Source organism: Hemiscyllium ocellatum, chromosome 31, assembly GCF_020745735.1.
Source record: "Hemiscyllium ocellatum isolate sHemOce1 chromosome 31, sHemOce1.pat.X.cur, whole genome shotgun sequence".
NCBI lineage: Eukaryota > Metazoa > Chordata > Chondrichthyes > Orectolobiformes > Hemiscylliidae > Hemiscyllium > Hemiscyllium ocellatum.
The window spans coordinates 50,411,041-50,428,477 of NC_083431.1; the positions used below are offsets into that span (position 1 = coordinate 50,411,041).

At 42.5% G+C, this 17,437-nt stretch overlaps 1 protein-coding gene across 3 annotated transcripts in view; it reads left to right on the top strand.

Annotated features, from left to right (window-relative positions):
* zzef1 (zinc finger, ZZ-type with EF hand domain 1) overlaps positions 1-17,437 on the top strand; it is a 240,311-nt gene that overhangs the window by 182,842 nt on the left and 40,032 nt on the right. For 2 of the 3 annotated variants that reach the window (XM_060848324.1, XM_060848325.1), the window contains exons 49-52: positions 1,719-1,748; positions 7,356-7,715; positions 8,543-8,686; positions 11,648-11,816. In XM_060848324.1, the coding sequence (XP_060704307.1) occupies positions 1,719-1,748; positions 7,356-7,715; positions 8,543-8,686; positions 11,648-11,816 (703 nt within the window). The remainder of the gene's footprint in view (positions 1-1,718; positions 1,749-7,355; positions 7,716-8,542; positions 8,687-11,647; positions 11,817-17,437) is intronic. The other variant, XM_060848326.1, reaches the window with a different exon arrangement.

Genomic DNA, 17,437 nt, shown 5'->3' on the forward strand with positions numbered 1-17,437 from the left:
TGCTAAAGTCCTGTTGCTTTCAAATAATATCTGTTGACATTCCTAGTAGAGAATGTAGTATTTAATAATGTGACATTACGCACAGAGTAACCTGGTAAAAAGAAAAACTTAGCTGAAAATCTTAAATGAAAGAGAAAATGCTGAAATGGACTATGACCTGGTGAATTCTTGTTATTCAATTCATTGAACTGTTTTCTTTCTAAGAAATGCATCCTTCTCACACTGCTGTCCAGTCCCTAGCTCTGTAAGAAACAGCAATACTTGCTTGGGTCTTGTAGGAGTTTGTGCACAGCACACCCTTATCAAATATGCTGTGCCTCAAAGTTACTTGAAGTACACTTGTCACCAACATGCCACTGAACAGCTCAGTATGGGACCTTAATATCTAATAAATCCTGAGGTGAGTACCAAACCTATCTTTCAGCTATTACCAAGATATATTATCCTCCTCTGTCACAGCAGATACCTTCACCTTTCGCAACAACCCCATAATTGCTGAAGGTCCACAAGTATTATTTTTATCATCTCCTTGGTACCCATCTTCCTGAGTCCCAATTTGGGCAAACTGCGACGCGTCCAACGTTCTGCTGTCTTTACCTCACCCTGTATTAGGTACCTTGCATGCTCATTCAACTCCAGTTAGTGTTATTCACTGCATTTAATTTAACATCGTTGCTTGTAGCATTATGTCTAGACTCTTCCAACATTCTTGAAAGAAAGAGATCGAGATGCTGTCTGACACTGGAGGGCCCTGGCTGCTCTTGGAGATCGTCAGGCAGTCTTAACTTGGACTCCTGGTTCACAGTCGAATTTGAAACCAGAGTCTTTATGGCACCAAGGCAGCAGACCTATTGGCGAATGTATTATTAGGAGTTGAATTAGTGTTGGTGAGATTCAAGTCCACCTCCAGCCTCTAGAGACACTCTCAGCCTTGCTCCTGTTTCCACTCTGACTCGGCAGTGTAGCAATCTCATTGCTCCAACACCGACATTGTCTTGGACGGCTAAATTTGCATCATTTGTTTTTCCTAAGTTGCAGAACCCTCATTATATCTCAGCCGTTGTAGTGTCTGACTTCCAGTTTCAAATCAAAGAATCCCTATGATGAAAAAAGATCATCCAAAGAGCATCCCACCCAGCATCCCCCACCCTATCCTCATAACTCTGCATTTAACATGGCTACCCCAACTAGCCTAACATCGCTGAGCACTATGGGAAATTTCGCATGGCCTACCTCTGTAAACTGAACACCTTTGAACTGTGGGAAGAAACCAGAGCACCCGGAGGAAACCCACGCAGACAAGTGGTCCGAGACTGTAATCGAACCCGGGTCCCTGGCGCGTGAGGCAGCAGTGCTAACCACTTCAATCCAATAATTCAAAAGGAAAACCATATTTAGTCCCTTGCAATGTGTCTAGACTACATGGGGAAAACTCGTATTCTAACAAAATATCTTCCCTGTTGAGGTTTTTTTTCTCTCATACCCTTGACAAAATCTGCTGACCCACTCTGACAGTGTTTAGAAGATGCTATTTCAATGAAGGAAAACGCTGGAAGTCAGAAAAACTACTTCCTGTGTTGCTATGTAGAGGTGGTGGATTGGCTATGTACAGCATTTTTTACTTTCATTTTAAATAACTCATTAATATCTTGTACTAGTGGTAAAATTGTGGCACAACCCTTGTAACTTACACTCACCAGCATCACCCCTTTCCACAGCACAAGATCATGGGAAAGCCCTGCACACTGGTAAGTGGCCAGTCATTTCCACATTGAAGAGTCAAACTTATCTCACCTCGCGCATGTAATGAAAAATCTTTATTTTCATTTAACCAATGGATACAGCATCAGCTTATGTGCAGCTTTTTAAAAGAAATCCTAATGTTTTTCCTGTTTAATTTTCTGCATTCTGTTCATATGCGGGTCTGTGCCATCAAAAATTTGCAAACTGACTTCCATGCCAATAGCATGGCTCAGGACCATATTCTAACTATGTTGGTCAATTTTGGAGAGCAAGAGAATTATAATTCACATCAGGAATTTGCTGATAGCTGACTTGCATATAAATGGATTGCATCATAACTGAATTTAAGTTTTCTGTGCAAAAATCTTTCCTTTACTGAGCTCCTGGAATAAGGTCTGAATATTGCAATATTCCTGCTGGCATGAAATTGGTGCTTTGGGTATTGGATTGAAGGGGCTGGGATCTCGGAATCTGCTGTCACTCTGTCCTGAAAACTGGGCTAAGAGAGAAGCGAACTGTTCACTGATCTTCTACAATAATCGTCAACGTGCTGAGAACTTAGTTCAGCGAGGAGTTAAATATACAGGTTTTCCAGAAGAGCAGTTAATCTGTGTTGCTAATCTACTGTTCCTAGTCTGTGCCAGGTTAATGCAGTATTAGGTTTCTTGATGACAGTAAAATGAGCAGAGTTTTTGCAACCTTTCTGCTCTGGCCCAATGTGTATCAGAGAAAATTTTTAATTAATTTTTATTTAAAGTTTTACTCCTCTTTGCCCTTCTCTACAGCAGTTGGCAATGAGCACAAGTCTGAAGTCATACACGGCTGTTTGTTTAAGTGGCTAGACTCACTGGGTTGATTTCTGATGTGGTAGGCATCTTGCAAACAGGCTGGAAAGCCAAGGCAAACAAACCTGCATTAACAGTTTGTACTGCCTTCCCACCACATTTTCCTTCTGGGGATTGCCGCCTCTTAACAGAGAAGCCCCTCCACCTCCCCCCCACCCCCATCCCTGCTGTCCCCAGGAGCTGCCAGCCAATTGGAGAGCTAGCAGCTCAGCAGTCTCAGAAGTGCTATCAGGAGCAGTGGCCACTTGGGACTGCACCAGGAACACACAGCATGTTGGAATAAGTGGCCCTTGCAAGTGGAGCCAGTCAGGTAGGCCTTGATGGGTGTGTGTTGGCACCTGTTCAGGTTGGGGACGTAAAGACCATCATTGCCAGGCGATAGGTGCCCTCCATGGGCTACGGAGTGACTGATTAGGAAACCATCCCCTCTATCTCTGGGACATGACTGGGTGCTATTCCCATGCAGTGGAAGGTGCACTCGCTACTGGTAAATTTGCCAGACGGAAGGTGAAAAGGCCACTCATTAGCTGCTTAAGTGGCTCAGTTATCCTTGAGAGGGCCTGTCCTCCACCTTTGCCATTAACTGGTAAAATGGCATGGCAGGCACTATTCCATTTCCCTACCCTTCCGTGCTGTTTTACGCCTTCCCTTAGTACATACGCTCTCCCCAGGCCCTCATAACAGCACTGGTAAAACCGAGTCGATATTGACAGACTACACAGCAAACATTGTGTTATGCTTGGCCAGTGCAACCACATCCATATTCACACTCTGATCCATCAAGGAGTCTGCTCCTGTACTCTTGTAAAAAGCCTATATTCTAGATGGTTGAGAATGGGAGGTAAATGTCCATGTCCCATGAATGATAATTTCCAAAAGACGAGCACACTGATGTCACGGTGAACAGAGCTGATTGAGATATTGGCTCACCATTCAACCTTGGGACTGAGTCAATTACTGAAATCATGGAGAGGCCCTTTTGCAGGTGGTGCATTGAAATGGGCAGAAAATAAGGTCTCTGCCTCATTAGAGAGAAGCTGTGCTCCCCAGGCAATCAGAGTGGCTGAATTAAAACAAGAAAAGTAAAACAAAATGATGGTAAAGTTTTTCAATTTATTTCCTCACTTTGAAACTTTTGTTAAATTGGTTTATAGATCAGCTCCTTCAATGTTAAAAAGGTCTGCTTGTGCTGGTTTACACTTCCTGTGACAACATCCCTTGTGGCAGACTGTTACAAAAGGTGAAGTCACATGGTATTGGGGTGAGCTGGCAAGATGGCTGAGTCATAGGAGACAGGGGGGAGCGATGGAGAGATGCTTTCCGGAATGGAGGGTTGTGAATAGTGACTTCATAAATGATTTGGAGGAGAACGTAGCTGGTCTAATTAGAAAGTTTGCAGATGATTTAAAGATTAGGGGAGTTGTGGATAATGAGGATTGTCAGGATATAGATCAGTTGGAGGCATGGGCAGAAAAATGGCAGATGGAGTTTAATCTGGACAAATGTGAGGTGATACATTTTGAAAGGTCAAGTACAGGTAGAAATTATACAGTGAAAGGCAGAACTCTTTGGAGTATTGCTATGCAGAGGGATCTGGGTGCGCAGGCCCACAGATTACTGAAGGTGGCAGCACAGGTGGATAAGGGAGTTTAAAAAAAAGGCCTATGACATTCTTACATTCAATGCCCATTCCAATGAAGGTAAGGAAAGGCAACCTATGCTGCAGCTTTCTAGAACTTTAGCTAGGCCACTTTTGGAATGTTGTCCAGTTCTGGTCACCACCCTACCAGAAGGATGTGGATGCTTTGAAGAGAGTACAGAAAAGGTATTGCAGGAATTCAGTTACAAAGAAACATTGAATTGACTGGGTTTGAGGGGTGACTTGATCGAATTTAAAAGATTGTAAATGGCATGGATAGAATGGAAAGTGTGAGGCTTTTTCCCAGAGTGGAGGGTCAATTATTAGGGCACACAGGTTCAAGGTGTGACGGGGGTGGGGGTGATGTTTAAAAGAGATGTATGAGGCAAGTTTTTCACACAAAGGTGGTGAGTGGTGGAAGCAGACATAACAACAGCATTCAAGAAATACCTGGGCAAGTACATGAATAAAGAGGCGGCACGGTGGCACAGTGGTTAGCCCTGCTGCCTCACAGCGCCTGTAGACCCGGGTTCAATTCCCGACTCAGGCGACTGACTGTGTGGAGTTTGCACGTTCTCCCCGTGTCTGCGTGGGTTTCCTCCGGGTGCTCCGGTTTCCTCCCACAGTCACAAAGATGTGCGGGTTAGGTGAATTGGCCAAGCTAAATTGCCCGTAGTGTTAGGTAAGGGGTAAATGTAGGGGTATGGGTGGGTTGCGCTTTGGCGGGTCGGTGTGGACTTGTTGGGCCGAAGGGCCTGTTTCCACACTGTAAGTCTAATCTAAAAAAAAGAGGGGATAGAGGAATATGGATCCTGTAAACAAAGACAGTTTTAGTATGTAGGGCAAAATGTGTCAGCACAGGCCTGGAGAGCTAAAGGGCCTATTCCTGTGCTGCAGTGTTCTTTGTTCTAGGTCTGTTCACTGCTAAGACCTGCTGTTAAGTGCTGGCAGTTCGCTGTCACATTGGGAACATTGTGAACAAATGAGTCTGTTCCTAACCTCCTCCGAATTGGCAGGGTTCGAATTGTAGGCTCATGTTCCTGGGTGAGGAACTTATTACAAAATCATCGTGGAAGCAGGTGTAGGCTATTTAGCTCCTTGAACTTGTTCTGCCATTCAGTGAGATATTTGTTGACCCTGACCTAAATTTTTCAAACCGCCTTTGCATTATATCCATCTTTTATAAACAAAGATCAAATCATTTTCATTTTAAGTTGAGCATTTAACTTTGCATCAACTGTCATTTGAGAGCGACATTTCCAAAATTCTGTTACCCTTCGTGCATCAAAGTGATTCCCACCTTCACTCTAGACTTGCACTTTTTGGCTCAGTCTTCCAACTCCTCGACTTTCCAATCAGCAGGAACAGTTTCTCTTCTCAAATTGTTCTGAGTATCTTAGAAATTTATAAGAATCTTAATTTTGTAAATTCCAGAGAACGCAACTGTAATTTGGAAATAATCTCTTTGTAATGTAATTCTTGGAGTCCAGCTACCATTGTTTTCCTCCTCAACTATGATGCTCAGAACTGAACATAGTTCATTAACCCTTTTGATTAATGTTTGTGTCACTCACTGGCATTTTGATGATCTCCATAATCAGCTCCCCAAGACTCTCTGAATTTCCACTTTTAGATTTTTCACTATTTAAAAATAACAGTCTCTCCAGTATTTTAGGACCGAAACAGATAACCCCCCACTTTTTTGAACTCTCCTGTACAGCTGAGTGTGATTTACATAAAATTACAAAGAGTTGTGAACAGATTTATGATTCCAACTGAGCTGTTTATAATCAAGGCAACAGCATACCTACTTATTCAAGCAGTGGCTGAAACTTCTCTTTATTTTGTAGTGTTGTCCAAAAGCATTCCTCCACTTTATGGGCGGCACGGTGGCACAGTAGTTAGCACTGCTGTCTCTCAGCGCCTGAGACCCGGGTTCAATTCCCGACTCAGGCGACTGACTGTGTGGAGTTTGCACGTTCTCCCCGTGTCAGCGTGGGTTTCCTCCGGGTGCTCCGGTTTCCTCCCACAGTCCAAAGATGTGCAGGTCAGGTGAATTGGCCATGCTAAATTGCCCATAGTGTTAGGTAAGGGGTAAATGTAGGGGTATGGGTGGGTTTCGCTTCGGCGGGTCGGTGTGGACTTGTTGGGCCGAAGGGCCTGTTTCCACACTGTAAGTCTAATCTAATCTAATCTAGAGTAAGCTTTACTATGTTAGTTCTTGGTTTTACTTTTTGAACAGAGCTAATGCAATCCTGTAATGCTTCATTTTGTTAATAAGGTAATTTTTTGCACATATTACAGTATCATAGCCATTTGTTTCTTTGTGAAACAATTGAGTAACAGAGAACCAAAGTGCATTATTCAATCCCTTGGAGTTTAATAGATGGTCCCACTGTCTGTATCAATCCCTGAGGTCCTTAAAAATGTTCTCTTTAAATATTTCTCCAATTCTCTCTTGAAAAACATTATTGACTCTGTTTCTACCTCGCTTCCAGGCGTTCCAGTGCACTCTAAATCATAGCTTCATATCGCCTCTTGATTTTCAGCTAGTTACCTTAAACCCGTGTCCTCTGGCTGTTGAGCCTTCTGAAAATAGAAGCAGTTTTTTAATGAGAGTCTTTGCTTTTGGGTACCTTTATCAATCTACCCTTGACCTTTTGTGCTCTAATGAGAGCAGATTGAATTTCTCTTGCCTCTCCATGTACCTGAAGCTTTCCATCTCAGGTACCATTCTGATCATTTTCTGCAACCTCCTTTTGACATCCTTCTGAAAATGTGCTGCCCAGAATTGAATGCTAATTCGGTTGAGGCCTTCCCATTGGTTTATAAAGACTTAGCATAATGCCTTTGCCCTTTTGTACTTGCATAATTAAGCTTCATCAGTGGCTGACAATTTTATAAACATTTAAAATGCAAGATGAGCCATGGGATTTCTTTGATCCCAAACCTGCAAATCCCTGTTTTACTGATGCAGATTCTTTGTAGCAATGTGTAATATATAAGAGTGCACAAACTGATGATGAATAACCAAAGTTCATTTGAAATTATCTTCATATTGGGCTGTAATGATTTTGTTCATTTATTAAACACTAGGTAGGTGAATCTAACCTATCTTTTTTTAATAGTCCAAGCCTTTGCGTTGTGAGAAGGCATCAGAGGAGACCAACCCTGTGACCCAGAAACTGATAACCAACACAGAAAGTGACCTGCAGCTCAGCTTTGCCAAACAGCGACGGACTAAAAGCTCCATGCTGCTGCACAAAGAACTCGATGTGCGAAGCAAGAGGACAGCCCGGGACTACCTGTACAAAGTCAACGAAGCCATCTCCATACTGTATGCCCGGCACGTGCTGGCTACTCTGTTAGCTGACTGGCCGAGTGGAGTGCCAATCACGGAGGATGTTCTCGGTCTCAGCTGCCCATCACACATGGCCTACATACTTGATTTGCTTATGCAGTTGGAGGAAAAACCGCTGTGGGAAAAGGTTGGTGGTAGGCTTGTCAGCTGGGCCAGTGCTTCACTGGGCAGCACTTTACTTCATTCCTGATGAAGGGCTTTTGCCCGAAACATCGATTTTCCTGCTCCTCGGATGCTGCCTAATGTGCCATGCTTTTCCAGCACCACTCTAATCTAGTCTCTGGTCTCCAGCATCTGCAGTCCTTGTTTTTACCGAGCATTTTACCGAGCATTTTACTAAAGCATGGCTACCTGCCCAAAGTGGTTTTTCATTTCATCCCTTGGATTGAGGGACAGAATTCCAGGTCAATCGGGTTATTTCTGCCAAGTGAGGTTTAATAGACTCTTGCAAGCATACAATGAAGAAGAGGGGGGAGGTGGGGTCAGACAGAAATACTTCTGAGTGGCAACACAAATTCAGAGCTGTAGGCTCCACTGTCTGGCAAAACATACAACATTTTTTGTTTAGAACAAGAGTAGATAGTATTGTCATGTCAGAAATGAATTTCTTTCCCTTGTCTTGCCCAACCTCACCCCCCTCACCCCCCTCACCCCCCTCACCCCCCTCACCCCCCTCACTCCCCTCACCCCCTTCTCTTCTCATAGCCTCAGACATAAGTATCCATGTGGTTTACTGATTGGTATATTTCTTACTGGTTTAAACGCCTCAGCACATGTAATGCTAATGTGGGAGAAATCGCCAACAGAAAAACCAAATAACTCAACTAAGCATATCCTTTCATATTATCACTTGAGACTTAATTGACTGCAGCCTGGAGCTTTCCCATTGTGTTTTTACCTGTAAATCTATTTTCTGTGTGACCGTTTTGCTGTCTTTTTATTTGTTTCCATCAGATTCTGCAGAAAGTCCTGCTTGGGTGCAGTGTGAACATGCTGGGGCCTCTGGCAGTGACAGCCTGCCAGTTTATGGAAGAGCCAGGAATGGATGTCCAAGTCAGGGAGTCCAAGCATCCCTATGACAACAACTCGACAATTGAGGTTTCCTAATAGCTTTTGTGTTGCAGTTTACTTTAAATGTAATGCCAGCCCACAATAGATGATGAGACTTTGGTGTAAGCAATGACAGATTGAAGCCCCACAGTCCTGTGTGTTTTTTTTAACACACAAAAAGCACACTGATTTATTCAGTGCTTTTCAAACCATCAGGACATCCAAAACACTGTCCTTATGTCAGAATTAGTAAGCAAAGAGCAGTGACTTAATTGCCTGTTTTTGGGAGCAGGGACGGTAACTGGTGGTTTTTGAGGAATAAACCTTTGGCCCAGCCATGAGGAAGAACTTCCCTGCTCTGGCCCAAGTAGTTACGGAACACCACATCTTGTAGATATTTTTCCATCAATCTGTTCAGAGATGTTATTACATATCTCCTGGCTCAGAGGTATGGACACCAGACCGCACCTTGCACTAACAGTCATGTTCTGTTTTGCAATTAAAAGCTAGGTGTTTTGGAGTGAGACTTGAACCTGTGACCTTCTGACTTGTGTATGAATGCTACCCAAATGAGCAGTGACTTGTGCCCATTGCCACAGAACCTCTGTTAATAGACAAAGAAGTAGTGAACTGGGCTGATGAGGCATTGAGTTGGTCATTCCCTCTCAATAACTATATACACGCTTGAGAAGCTGAAAGGAATTAATGGTCAAACAAGAGCGATGGATTTTAATTAGTTTTAAAAATAAAATTCCAGAGAATTGAATAGGCGCTTTGTCGTGTGGTGGTAGTTTCCCTATCTCTGATACAAGAAGCCCAGCTCTCAAGTCCAACCTGCTGCATCGTTGTGTAATAATATTTCTGAACATGTTGATTAGAAAATGGAAAAAAAAGAGAAATGTGTTGGTAAAAGTAGCAAATTGTCTGGACCCTGCATTCTAGGGACTTAGAAGAGAAGTCCCTCTGAATTATTGCCACACAAGAGGTTGTTATGCAAGGTCAGAACTTACTGGATTGGGGATTGATTAACTGGCTAAGATAAACCTCTTAGTAGCAGGACTCCGTTCCAGCCTCAGGCCACCGTCTGGAGTTTGCATATTCTCTCCATATCTGTGTGGGTTTCTGCTGATGTTCCAGTTTCCTCCCGTAGACTAAAGGTTTGCTGGTTAGGTGGATTAGCGATGCTAAGTTACCCGTGGTGTCTAGGGATGTGCAGGCTAGGTGGATTAACCATGGAGAATGCAGGGCTACATGGATAGGGTAGGAGAGGTGGATCTGGGTGGGTAGGTCTTCGGAGAATCAATATGGACTTGGTGGGCCAAATGGCCTGCTTCCTCACTGCAGGGATTCTTTGATTTTAAATGGGTAATTTTCAAGATACTGTGCACAACAAGTGGAGTGCTGCGAAGAATCTGTACTTGGGATTTCGGCTATTTACCATTTGTTTCAATGACTAAGATGAGGGAAATGTATGTTTTGTATGCAGAGTCATTGATGATACAGAGCTAGAGAAAATGAACTGTGAGGGGGCGGCAGAGAGTCTGCGAGGGGATATATGGATCAGTTAAGTGGTTGAGTAAGAAGGTAGCAGATGGAGTATAATGTAGGAAACTGATAAATTATCCACTTAGATCACAAAAAATGAAAAAACATATAAGGCATTCAGGAGTGTATGCCTCCTTGAACATGCAAAGAAACTTGAAATGTCGGTGCAGCCAACCAGAGGGACACAAATGGTATGTTGATCTTTATTGCGGTGATCTCGCTGAAATGTTCGAGGGGTTCAGAGACGCTATTTTCAATAGATGCAGATTGTTGAAATAATCTCAAGGAGAGCCTTTTAGAACATAGGTATGAATTTTCTACACCTGGAAAATGTTGAATCTTTGGAATCTTGTTCTCCACATGACTCAGCATGTCCAGTTATTGGGCACAGTCATTTTTTTTCTTCTTTAACCTGGTTGGAATTGTTGTGGCACCGAAATAGCCATGAGGTGGAACTTGAACCTGAACATTCTGGCCCGGATGAAGGGACATTATCACTGCACACAGCACTCCGTTGACTACATTCAAGGCTGAGGTCAATAGAATGGGAACATGCAGTCGAGAGAAGTTTAGCTAAAGTCCAGGCACAGCAGACTCAAGGGACTGAAAGGTCTGCTTTTTTTTTCCCTTCTCTCCTTGAATGTTCTTTTTTAATCCGTTGGAAGATGAAGATAAAAAAAATGACACACCTGTATCATAGCTACGGCACCATCGATGTTTGACAAACACATTTAGAAATGGACAGAATGGTCTGAACAGAGTGAAACTGGATTTGTAAATGTCCCTACAGTGCACTGAGGATTAAACTAGAAACATCCAACAAGTAAATCTTTGGGCAGCATGTTAAAGAGTGCAAGTCAAAGCTGCTTGATAATCCCTAGTCATCTCAATTTGTTATTTTTAACATTAATTTTGATTAATAGAAAGGTGGTGGCATAATGGTCATGTCATAGACTATACATTTAGAACCCCAGGCCAATGGTCCTCACTTTCTCCTAATGGCCTTGGGGCATGAGTTTGAATTTCACCATAGCAGACGGTAATGTTTGTATTCCATTTTTAAAAATTAGTCTAGATTAAAAAACTGTCTTAACTGGCAACCACATAACCACTGTTGCTTGTCGTTTAAAAACCCATTAATGGTTCATTAATGCTGTGTAGGGAAGGAATCTACCATCCTGATCTGGTCTGGCCTATATATGACTCCAGACTCTCACCAACATCATTGGTTCTGAACTGCCTCTGGGTTATTAGGGATGGACAATAAATGCTGGCCTAGCCATTGTCGCCCATGTCTCTTGAATGAATTAGAAAGGACAACTCTGGTTCTTAGTCACAAATCAGATATGATTTCTATTCTTATACAGTACTTTGCATGTTTCTGTCCCAGGTTTAGAATCTTCATTGGGAACAGTGATGAATCATGCAATAAAAGCTAAAGTTAGTTTTTCTTTTAACCTTTAGGACAAAGTTCACATCCCTGGTGCGATATACCTATCTGTGAAGTTTGATCCGCGATGTGTGTCTGAGGATGGCTGCGATGAGTTGTTGATGTCCAGCAGCAGTGACTACAAGCAAGATCGACATACATTCAGTGGATCATCACACAAGTGGATTGACTTTGATATTCCAGGTAGAATTTTCATGCAGTTGGTCAGTCATGGTTTCAGGGTACGGAATGGTCTTGTTCATTACAACTGAGCATGTAACAATTTCGGTGTACACTGTTGAAGCCTTGGTTAATATCTTCCAACCTTTGTGCAGTAAACCCTAACCTCTGAGAAGTCAAATATTCCACAGTCATTCTGCAAAAGGAGTAACTTGATCCGTTGTGAATATATGAAAAATGTAGCATTTTCCCTTCTATTTTAAACCAGGCAGGGAGATTGAATAGAGGTCAACAGAGTGGTCAAGAAAGCATACAACATGGGTATTGAGTACAAGTCAGGTCATGTTACAGTTCTGCAAGGCTTTGATTCAGCCACATTTGGAATACTGCATACGGTTCTGGTCACCACATTACCAAAAGGATGTGGATGCTTTGGAGAGGGTGCAGAGGATGTTGCCTAGTATGGAGGATGCTAGCTATGAAGAGGAGTTGAGTAGATTAGGATTACTTTGATTAGAAAGGCAGAGGTTGGGGGGAGCCTGATTGAGATCTACAAAAATCATGAGAGGTACAGATAGGGTGGATAGCAAGAAGCTTTTTCCCAGAGTGGGGGACTCACTACGAATCACGAGTTCAAGGTGAGAGGAGAAAAGTTTAAGGGAGGTATGCATGGGAAGTTCTTTACGCAGAGGGTAGTGGGTCCCTGGAACATGTTGCCAGCGGAGGTGGTAGAGATGGGCACAATAGCATCATTTAAGATGTATCTAGACAGATACATGAATGGGCAGGGAGCAGAGGGATACAGATCCTTAGAAAATAGGCGACAGGTTTAGATAGAGGATCTGGATCAGCACAGGCTTGGAGGGCCGAAGGGCCTATTCCTGTGTTGTAGTTTTCTTTATTCTTTGGATAAACCATTTTAGAGCGCTCAAACTGTCATTATAATTGTGAAGATTAGAACCGCCTCTCACTCTAAATTAATCCTGACTCCTGAGAGATGTGGGAACTGATGTTGAAACTGGTTACTCACTCAGTAAGAATATGCTATTATCTTATGAGTCACCTTGAGAGAATAGGCAGGAAGGACCTTGGTAAGATTACTTGGAAGATGGTTCACAGTGGAGGTCTCTTTTACCACAGTGATGGCTTTAATGCTTGATCCATTTCCTTAAGTTTGATCATGATCACTGCAGTACACCTTCACGATGCGTTTACTGTGATTGGAATTGCAGAGAGATCAATGGGGTGGGGGGGAAGGAAATGTGTGTGACAATGGAAGCTTGAATCCCACATCCAGGGAAATGGGGGTTTGAAAGCCCAAAGTTCCAGTGATTGTTGGAGATTGCCCTCTGTCCTCTACGTTCCTTATGAAATGTGTGCGCTTTGAGGGCATAGGGTTGTTCAAGTGAACACTGTACTGATACAAAAGCTAGTGTGCTTCCAATTCAACCTGTTGGACTATACCCTGGTATTGTGTGATTTTTAACACTGTACTGATGATATGCCTTGAGTGCCTCTGTTTGTGATAACTATTTCAAAGCCTTTGCGTTGGACATAGTCTCTCGACTCTGTGAAAGACCAAGTGTAGGACATAGAAACTCACTTGAGGGAAAAGGAAATGGAAGGTAATGGTTTTTGTGAGAATTCAGAAATGGCAACAATATCTGTTAAACTTGTAGCTCAACTTCTAATCCAGATTCTCAGGCTCGTGTTCTGGGAACGTGTGTTTGAATCCCACCATGGCAGATGGTGAAATTTGAATCCTGTGGAAATCAGGAATTAAAAGCTAGTCTGCTAGTGATTTTGAAACCACTCACCAGGTCTAGCCTGCATGTGATTCCAAACCTGGCAGAATGGCACGGTGACTCAGTAGTTAGCATTGCAGTCTCACAGCACCAGGGTCCCAGGTTTGATTCCAGCCTCGGGCGAACGTCTGTGTGGCGTTTGCACATTCTCCCCGTGTCTGCATGGGTTTCCTCCGGGTGCTCCGGTTTCCTCCCAAAGATGTTCAGGCCAAGTGAATTGGCCATGTTCAATCACCCATCGTATTTAGTCAGGGCTAAATACAGGGTAGGGGAATGGGTCTGGGTGGGTTGTTCTTCGTAGGGTCGGTGAGAACTTGTTGGGCCAAATGGCCTGTTTCCGTACTGCAGGGAATCTAATCTAAACCCATGGTAATGTGGTTACAGAGTTATACAGCACAGAAACAGAGCCTTCAGTTCAACTCATCTGTGCTGACCTTGTTTCCCAATCTAAACTAATCCCATTTGTCTGCGGTTGGCCCATATCCCTCTAAACCTTTGCTATTCATGTACTTATCCAAATGTCTTTTAAACATTGTAACTGTGCCTTCATCTACCATTTCCTCCAGCAGTTCATTCAAACTACCTTCTGTGTGAAAGTGTTGTCCTTCAGGTCCCTTTTAAATCTTTCTCCTCTCACCTGAAAACTCCACCCTATAGTTTTGAAGTCCCCCACCCTAGGGAAAATACCTTTGTTATTCAACTTATCTCTGCCCCTGATTTTATCAACCTCTGTGAATCTCCTCAATGTCCTAGGATCCAGGAGAAAAAAGTTCCAATTTATCCAGCCTCTCCTTATAACTCAAACCCTCCAATCCTGGTCACATGTTTGTGAATCTTTCCTGCATCCTTCCCAATTTATGATCTCCTTCCTATAGCACAGCAACTAGAACTGCACACAGTATTCCAAAAGTGACCTCACCAATGACCTGTACACCTGCAACATGACGTCCAAACTCTGATACTCAGTGCTCTGAGCAATGAAGGCAAGCATGCTAAATGCTATCTTTATCACCCTGTCTACCTGTGATGCAGCTTTCAAGGAACTGTGTACCTGAACGTAGGTCTCGCTGTTGACAACACTACCCAGGGCTCACCCATTAACTCTAAATCCTGGTTAAGTCCCAGACACTTTACTGGACAATCAAGAATGGACAATAAATGCTGACCTGGCCAATGATGCCTTCATTCCATTGTTACAACGGGGAAGTTGACAGCTAAATCAAATCAGTCTTTATTCATAACACAGTAAAATTAAAATGCTTACTGATCCTCAAAATTTGTCCCAATGGTTCCTGATCAGATTTTTTGAATAACCAATATCAGACATCAAGTTGATAGCTTGAACAAAATAATTTAGCAAATGATTATTAATACCAGATTTTTCCTTTATTCATTCACGGACTGAGGGCATCACTAGCTATGCCTAGCATTTATTGCCCAGAGGGCAGGTAAGAGTCAGCCACATTGCTGTGGGTCTGGAGTCACATGCAGACCAGACCAGGTAAGGATGCCAGTTTACTTCCCTAAAGGACATTAGCAGAAGTTGAGCAAGATAATCTAATTATCATCTCTGATACAACCCAATATCCTTCAATTTTTGTCCCCGTCCTTACAAAGACAGACAGATGCAGTTAAAGGATAAATCAAAAGAAAAATGAGAGGTGTAACTTCTAAACAGATTCCATGATCCGTAATATTACAGGCACATGGGATTGCATCTTGCTTGGTTTCTGAAGACACTGTTTCCAGTGGGCTCAGAGGAATATTCAGCCCTAATCTTTCTGTTGACAACTCACGGTTCAATACCAGTGCAAACGTTGGTTTCTCCTTCGGTTTCTTTCCATTATTTACTGTATTACACTGGCACCATAAGTCCCTGTTAATATCCAAACATCTGCATCTGTTTGCTCATAATGCATCTCTGGAACTGAAAACTCCACAGTGTTCTTTGAACATGATCAACCTGCAGTTAACTTGCAGGCCAGGTATCATAAACAAATTTCATTTTGTTTGGTCTCTTTGCTTTTTTTCAATAAAAAGTGTTGCTGTTCACAGCTCAGATATTACCTTCAGTTCACAGCTCCAGTCAAAAATGCAAGTCTCAATACAGTGAATGAAAAGGGAAAAAAAGAACTGCTGCTATAAATTGTATTCAGTTTTGGATGTAGGTTTGCTCGCTGAGCTGGAAGGTTCATTTCCAGACGTTTCGTCACCCTACTAGGTAACATCTTCAGTGGGCCTCAGGCGAAGCATTGTACATGGTTCCTGCTTTCTGTTTACATGTTTGGGTTTCTTTGGGTTGGTGATGTCACCAAATTTTCAGCCTGAGGCCCACTGAAGATGTTACCCAGTATGGTGACGAAACATCTGGAAATAAACCTTCCAGCTCAGCGAGCAAACCTACATCCAAAACCTCAACCTGTGCTACAAATCTTCTCAAAACTTGCTATGGATTCAGTATTATTTGCACCTGAAGTTCTACTTAATAAAAGTGAATTTTAGTGTTCTGTATCTAATGGTACAGTTGCAGCATCTAGGAATACAGTGAGATTTTCTTGTGATCTGGATTCAATTTTGATGTCTTACATATTCTTCTTCATCTGTGGAGAAGGGAAACTTTGGCAAAAATGTGAAATATGTAGAAACAATGTGAATGATGTGGGTTGTTTGGAATAATTGCAATTCCTGTAATACAAACAGGAAATGCTGCAAATCTGGCAACATTTTGTGAATAGAGAAACAGTTGATATTGAAGACAGTAACATTTCATCTGATGGGAAAATAATTAGGAGTAGGTTCGCTTCAATTTAGAGAGAGGAGAGGACAAAAGGGAAGTTCTCTGATAGTGTGGAGAACAGGAAGGATTAGGTGATGAGACAGTGATGCAATGTGGGACTGAAGGGTTGGTGTGGTCAAAGGACAAGTAAAGATGTAAATATTGGAGGTGTAAATAGTAAAAGCAGAACCAGTAGCATCATGCATTCTCCAAAGATTAAACAATGTGTGGTCCGAGGTTGTCACTGCCAGAATGCAGTGTGGAGCCCAGAACTGCCCTGCCCAACTTGCATTCAGTTTCAAGGGAGCATAGGAGTGGAGCAGAGAAGTAAATTGACAGGTCACTGAAAGATTTAAAAGTATGACAGCTAGATAACTGCAATGGGTCTTGCCTGATCTTTCAGTAAAGCACAATCTGACTTCACTTAATTGATTTTGCAAAGCAGCTTGCTGCTCACTGACCTCTGCCCCACTTTTGAATCCTCTCCCACAATCACCACAGAATCCAGAACAAGGGAGCTATGTCCATCTGGGGCATGCCTAAAAATAACTTCGAACGACTCACAAATGATCTATTATAGTATTCTCTGAAAGAAATTTATTTTAGTTTGTTCTCAGGATGTGGTCCTCTCTGGTAACTTCAGTGTTTAATATTCATCCATACAGTTACAGCAGAAACTTTTACAGATTACATGAAGTGGGACTGGGTAATGGGCATTTTAGGATTTTAAGACCATCCAATAGCTGCATGTTCAATGTCTTATTTAATATAAGTTCTCAAATTGTTGGGATTTGAACTTGTGTAAATGATTGGCCTATTAATATAATTCCCCCACTATTGTGTTGTAGTTAACATTTTTCTGTCTATTGATTCAAAACTCCACACAACGTTATCTTGGGAAATGAGCCCCTTTTTCTGAAAATGTATTTTCAGAAAGAAACAACCTCAAAAGAAACCAGAACTGATTACTTCAATATATCTGACTTGAATAGTCGTGTTCAGCCACATTTTACACCAAAACCTGGTGATGCACAAATGTTGATCTGTTTAGTAATTATATTCAG